The sequence below is a fragment of the Penaeus vannamei genome, chromosome 22 (assembly GCF_042767895.1).
Source record: "Penaeus vannamei isolate JL-2024 chromosome 22, ASM4276789v1, whole genome shotgun sequence".
In the NCBI taxonomy this organism is placed as follows: domain Eukaryota; kingdom Metazoa; phylum Arthropoda; class Malacostraca; order Decapoda; family Penaeidae; genus Penaeus; species Penaeus vannamei.
Window position 1 is genome coordinate 12,072,975 of NC_091570.1, and position 7,500 is coordinate 12,080,474.

Genomic DNA, 7,500 nt, shown 5'->3' on the forward strand with positions numbered 1-7,500 from the left:
TATACATACACTGCAATATAATTATCACATCTATACAGTTACAAGCAGATCAAATTCATATATAAGATTCTATAAGGCTACTGAATCCCGCAAGTTTGAGTAGTGGGGTTTTATTCCCGTTCTGATTAGCGGTTCCCTACATCCTGTCATCTCTACCTTATCTAGTCATTGCACTCTTACCGTCTTTATGGAAAAACGGACACTTTTTACTGCCGAAATTCGCTGTCCTTCTAGTCTCGCCTGACCTTCCCCAGTCTGTCTGATTGGGTTCTGATTAGTCGAGTTGAAATAAGCAGGGTTATGGACATTTCGTTTGTACCTTGTCAGACTGGTTGGCAGGGGGCGCTTAGTCTGGCATGCTATCTGTTCTAAGAAATTCAGCCGTAGAGGACCTGCATAGTTTTATACATATACATAGTCACGCATTATATATATATGTACATGTGTGTGTGTGTGTATTTGTATATATATATATATATATATATATATATATATATATATATATATATATATATATATATATATATATGTGTGTGTGTGTGTGTGTGTGTGTGTGTGTGTGTGTGTGTGTGTGTGTGTGTGTGTATATATATATATATATATATATATATATATATATATATATATAATGGAAGTCAAAATTGTCAAATAAACTGTGATCACAAATGCGAATGTTTATTCAAAATGCAGAAAGGTTTATTTTAAATAGGTTAAATATAGGAAGTCATTCCCACCCACCGCCAGGATCCTGACGGGAGAGGCGCAGCGTGGACGTCGCCGTGGCTGGGACCTTGCACAGGAATGGCCTCGAATGCATCCTATAGCGAAATGATGCGAATGAAATGGTTAAAGGAATGGAAATATGGTAATTAAATTCGCAGAAAGACTGACTTAGAGGACTGTCTTGGAAGCAATACTGGCATTGAAATGAAATACAAAATGCAAAGCTGCGATTGAGTGTCAGAAGCCAGTATTCGTGGAAAATCCAATTAGAAATGAAAAAATGAGCAATAAAATGGATAGAAAAGAAAAAAATGGGCAGCTTGACGTAAGAATATAAACGTGAAAGAGAAACTAAAGAAAATAAAAAGTCAACACTCCTAAAATGTTATGAAATATAATATTGGTAAATATTTAAAAGATAGACAGACCTGCTAGTCAATATTAGGCATTTACAGCAGTATTTTCCTCTAATGTGGAGGAAAGAAGAGTGATCTTGGAAAAAAAAGAGAAGCAAATAGATTGAAAACGATTTTTGTTTAATATATCAATACCAATTTGCAACTCGATTTGAAATATATGAAGACAAAAGACACTGAAAAACTAAAAGGGAAAGGGATAGCCACCGACCTAAACTACGGAGAGATAAACCGTAGAAAAAAAGACGGAAATGGAAAGCCTTGATACATAACTAGTGACAGGCAAGGACGCGGCCTAATGAAGCATGCTACTTGGCCTATAAGCGAGAGGAGAACCACCCGCGGCAGCATCGAGAAGTGACAGCGTGTTGAGCAAAGGCAGCAATTCACTAAGGAATGATATTATAAACGCGCGAGGAAGTTCATATCCAAAAACAAAACTATATATTCAGAAATATTCATATAAACATCATTACCAGCGAAATAATACAAAAAGATGGAAACGTTAGGAATGGAGAAGTAGATCTTTATAAAACAAAAACTGTGTCAAAAATATATAGCCATGAAATACTCAAATTAGCGTAAATGTTACAGAGGTATCGACCAGAGATAAACACGATGTGAATGTTGTCAAATACGGACCACCTGAATCAGCATATGCTCGTGTGAACAAGCAAAAATTCGTCTAGATTTGGAAGAGGTTTTTTATCTAAGCTCGATATTCAGAATTCTACGACCTGCTTTCATGAAAATTGTCATCATATCGGTGCAGTGTGATCATATCTGTCCGATGACTGGAAAAGGTTAGGAAGTAATGCAAATATATTCGAGAAGTTTAATGGTAATTTTACTAGGGTTTTCAAGAGATTTGTGACCCCTTAAAGAGAAGGAGAAAAAAGAAAGGTAGAATATTTCAGAATCATTAATGATGAAGTATGTGTTTGTAAGTTTTTTTCTTTTCTTTTTTTGAAAATGCGAGTGAATATGCACTAAGCTGTAGTTTAATATTTTTACATACACTTGTATGTACACATCCATTTTACAGGGATAAAAATAACTGTGCGTATATATCTTTTGTGTACGTCTCTATCTATCAGTAATTAATATTTGTTAGTGAAGGAATGAAACAGTAACATACGTAAAGGTATAAAATGTATTTATTTCTTAACTTTAAAAGATACTTGACAATGAATATTTAAAAAGTACACCAAGAAACTCGTTGCACCAACTGAGAGCATCTTCATATCTACTAAGTATCCATGAGATATATATATATATATATATATATATATATATATATATATATATATATATATATATACACACACACACACACACACACACACATATATATATATATATATATATATATATATATATATATATATATATATATATATATATATATATATATATATCTGTGTGTGTGTGTGTGTGTGTGTGTGTGTGTGTGTGTGTGTGTGTGTGTGTGTGTGTGTGTGTATGTATATATATATATATATATATATATATATATATATATATATATATATATATATATATATATGTATATGTATATATAAGATTAATTTAAGTAGGTATATAGTAACTTGGCTAGCATTTCTCTAGCAAGGCCAAAAGCAATACATTACTTATATACCTGAAAATGCAGTGCCGTGAGATACAGGAACCTCTAGAAAATTATTCGAGCACAAAATAGGAAATACGATACATACAATTTAGTTAAAAGGAAAAATAAAAGTATTGCAACTCGTAACATTCAACGGTTCTTTTGTTTCAGTACAATATCGGTTCGGCCTCGATAGCAGCTGATATCTCGGGTTGATCAGATAATTCCCTTTTAGGGTCCATATTGCCTAATGCCAATAATGTGTAAATGACAAGGAATATAATTATCTTTCCATTCCTATTTTCATTTAGTCAGTGAAATGTATAAGAGCCATTGAATGTGATATAATCTATACTAGTCTGTAAAATGCACAACACGACACAAACTTTCATCTAAAAAATACATCTATTCGTCATAGCACTTTCTCTTTTATTACGGTACGAATATGTTTAAAGTGTGGTGACGTACGCATATACCAAATATATCTAATCGAGATATCAAGGAAAACATACATATACAAATTATATACGATACAGAATAATGATCCTCGTGTATATGTCTCAATGCCAAGTGCAGAGAGAGGCTCAACGAGCATAGCAGGAAGAGAGACATCAGAAACATCTTGTGTATACACTGGGAATGATACATTAACCGTTAAATGAACGGTTGGGACCATTTGCGTGAACCGGTTTTCAATTAGGTACAAACTGAAACCAATATCTAACTGCTAAATCTAGGCTTAAACAATACAAAATACTTTACGTCACGGTACAAAGGCACTACTAAACTATCTAGGCTTTCCAATGGTGTGCTTAGTGTCTCACCATCATCGTGAATGAAATTCACGATCATTGAAGTTATTCACAGGATAAGATTCAAAAGTCAAAGGTTTTCTTTCACTGAAAGTTATTTCCAATACAAAACATAGCTTTGTCCACAAACCTTGTTTAATATATGCACTCCATAAAATCAAGAAGAGATAAATGCTGACCATGACTGATGAGATCATATACACAGTGCAAACTTATCACAACACAAAAGGACCCGTGCAAAAGTGTCTCTCTTGTAAACCAAAATCAATCTATTCAGTGTCTTAACCTAAGGGCTGCGACACATGGTCTAGTTCTTAACCTGGGGATCATGAATGGACTTTAGCGGCTCCGTGAGGATCAGATAAAAATGAACATTGTTTTTTGCATAAAGAGTATTTTTTTTTACATTGTTTACTTTATAATTACTTTGCGTATCTCAAGCATGCACAAGACAATGAAATTTCAATAAATAAGACATATTATACACATTACATGCAAAGTTGTGTTGAAGTGACTGTTTTTGGGAAGGAGATCCATATTAATTGATCACATGCCAGTTTTCTTCTCCCTCAAACAAATATTAATATCGATAGGCCTATATAATGGGTAGGCGTAACGACTTTTACATCTAAAATACAGAAGGGATTATTGGTCGCCTCATGGACGCCATTTCAAGTCGTTTCTCATGGAGGAATCGCTGTTTCAAATTCCTACCAGTTCCGGAGTTCGTCCAGCACGCCCTCTAGGTGCGGGTTGCCTCCTAGTTTGGCAATCTCCTCTCTCGCTTCGGCCTCCAGTTTCTCCAGGGTTTCTTTGGTGTGCTTAAGGGAACCAAACTTCTCCAAGAGGGACACGCAGTAGCGTTTAACCTCCAGGTCTTTGGGTCGCTGACGTAGGATGTCTGTGGCTTATGGTTAAGGTTAGCCAGCAAGCAAAGGGATCCCTCATTTAAGGTTTTCGTCAAAGTGTTTAATTATCCTAAACCTCATATTAACCTATAAAAGATATATTCATCCCTTTCCCAACCCATAATTATATTCAAGAAAATACATAGTAAATATGTACGTTCCCATGCAAAGAAACTCACACATGCGCACGTACATGTAGAAAGAAACACAGACAACTTCAAAACAATAACAGAGAAAGTGCTGCCGCCTGGTTGCCAACAGTAGTTATCAGTAGTTATGATGCATGCATGTGGTTGTCCCAGAATCACCAAATTAACGGTAAAAAATGTAACATCAATATCCCAGAGGCTACATTCAGAACCTCCGAAATGAAGCAGAGAGAATAACAAGGCCACCAGACCCTGCAACTCCTTCAAAATTCCTCAGATAACAACCGCGTAGTTTCCTCGAAACAATCAGGTGTTCTGACAATACGGTAAAAAATCGCCTTTACGTCCGGAGATAAGATAAACAACCCAAGACGAAAACGAAAGCCGCTCTCAAACAACCTGGACAGTACTGAATACCCTGCAATAAATGCGATAAAGCTTATTAAAGTAATATAGGACGTGGTTTCAGTTTTAGTACCAGCGTACATCGTGCTGACGTCCGTAACCACAAAATTCCCAACGCGGTGATGGTGCATGTGGTTGAAACTGGGAATTAACCGGATTGGAAGTAACTGGAGGCAAGCAAGAGTGATCCACTGAAGAAACAAACAAAAAAAAAGAAGCATGCATCGCGACGGAAGAGAATGTAAACACCGCATCGGGCAACTCCAAATGATCCAAGGTATCTGTAATAATAATTTCACCTCATATCTGGTATATAGTGGTTGGTTATCTCATTAATGTATGTATTTCTGACAAAGGTATACTAGAAACCAGCTAAATGCATCTTTTGTTCTGTGAAGATATTCATTGTCATTTGTATATTTTTTCCTACATTTGCTGCAATGAACACTGTTCAGTGTTAAACGAGGAACAGATATTTCCATAAAAATATTAATAAGAATAATATTAATAAAAGAAAATAAACCAAAATTAAGTCAGGATCCTCTAGACAGACTAGACGGAAAACAATCTGAATTACTACTGAAAAATAATAGTTTTAAAAATAAAGATTTGTCACTTAAAATCATACCTGCTGTTACACTTTTCTCTAAAGGATACTAATAACTTGCTGATCGTCAGGTTGACTTTTAATGGCATGGATAACCGGAAAACTGAATTTGCCTTCTGTCAAATCCTCACAGTAGCTCTTACTGTCACAGTACTGCAAAAAGAAAAAGAAAAAATATCTCTCAAATGTAATGGAGGTAAAATCAACATATTTGTGTTTATGTGGATGGATTTCTACTCGTTACTATTTAGGTTTACACACTCAGTTGATAACTATCCGCCCTAAAGAAGTATTGAAATTTGCTTCAAAGCTGTAATTTATTCGGCGATTTGTATTGTACTTGTCAAATATGGCGGAATTGCTTGAAACATTTGACAATTCTTTTAACGAGGATAAATCTATTAACTGTAAAAATGTTGCCAATATCTTGCACCTTTAATAGCTGTAACTTTACTTTCTAATGTTAGTTCATCATTTTTAGCAAATATTCGTTCAAAACAGATAAGTTTGGAACGGTTGGCAATATCTATACTGTTTTTGTCACACGAATAGTTTTCATTATTTTTTCAGCATTTAATGTTCACTGAAATCTGAAACAGACAGACATATTAATGTAAAACTGTCATATATACTTGATCAATTTCAAAGATTAAGAGAAATCTAGTTAACATATATTTTACTTGTAATGTACTTAACAATTTATCGATTTATCAGCTTACAAATAACAAATATATGACATTAATGTGATATTAATGACAGACACTCATTACACCTATAGAATGAGATTTTTTACACATGTCTTTTAAACAGTTCATTATTTTTTTCTGCCCTGTATAAAATAAAATATAGCTTTTATATTCTTACCTCTTTCAAGCAAAGTATTGCATAGTCATTACGGATCTGAAAGTACAGCCCCAAAATTCCTATAAGTCTTGAAAAGTCATCCTGAGTTTGACTGAAAAGTTGCATTAAGCGAGTAGCCAAGCCAAACAATCCACCTGTTTCTGGAGAAAAAGGGAGATTTATTGTTTTGATGCGCGAGCTCCATTAATAACAGCCAAATTAGCTTCTACTGAAATCCTTGATTCCGGTTAAAAGAGAAAAAGAAATGGAATTTATTAACCACTAACTCAATTACTTGATAAGGCAGGAATCGCCCGGTACAGCCTGCTATATAATACAGATTAACATTAAAACCTTAAAACCTTTTCCAATGACAAGGCCTCTTAGTATACTCACTTCTTATGGTCATCAGTCTGTATTCTTCCTCCGATGGACAAGTAAATGAATCCCTCCAAAAGATTTCCATTCCCTGCCCTCGATGGAGCTCCAACAGCTGCTCGCAAAACACTGTAGTCGCCTAGGATACATACAAAAGAAAAGGTGTAAAATATCAACTCATAGCATTTTGGATACAAGTATGTAGTACATTTTAAAATCAAGATGGTTATATTACATTGTGATCACGCAAAAAAAATATAAAGTTATGGCATTTTGGGTTCTGACAGCGGTACAAAATTTTGAAATTAAAGGGGTTATCCTGAATTAAGATGTTCACAGTATCTACATTGATAATGCACTGTCACGGTTTTGAATAAAAATGTCGCAACAAAGCACGTAAATATAATTCCATTCCTATATTTTCTTAATCTGTAATATGAGCTACAAAAAAATAAATGAATTCTCTAGCTGCTTCTGAGTCTGATAGCAGAAAACAACAGCACCTTTTCTCCTTGTAAATCACAAACTGAAACTGAATCTCTATCTGGCCCTACAATCATAACATATACATTATGATCAAGCAGTGCATAGTATTGTTGACCTGGGTCTTCGATGAGATGGCTCATCTTTTAAGAGCTCATGGGGAAACA

At 34.6% G+C, this 7,500-nt stretch overlaps 1 protein-coding gene across 1 annotated transcript in view; it reads right to left on the reverse strand.

Annotated features, from left to right (window-relative positions):
• Positions 1 to 4,117: 4,117 nt before the first annotated feature.
• Positions 4,118 to 7,500, reverse strand: part of LOC113830107 (terpene synthase-like) — a 5,946-nt gene continuing 2,563 nt past the window's right edge. The window contains exons 6-9 of the mRNA XM_070137017.1: positions 6,869 to 6,989; positions 6,494 to 6,633; positions 5,680 to 5,782; positions 4,118 to 4,461 (exon numbers count right to left, since the gene is read on the reverse strand). Of these exons, the coding sequence (XP_069993118.1) occupies positions 4,271 to 4,461; positions 5,680 to 5,782; positions 6,494 to 6,633; positions 6,869 to 6,989 (555 nt within the window). The 3' untranslated portion in view covers positions 4,118 to 4,270. The remainder of the gene's footprint in view (positions 4,462 to 5,679; positions 5,783 to 6,493; positions 6,634 to 6,868; positions 6,990 to 7,500) is intronic.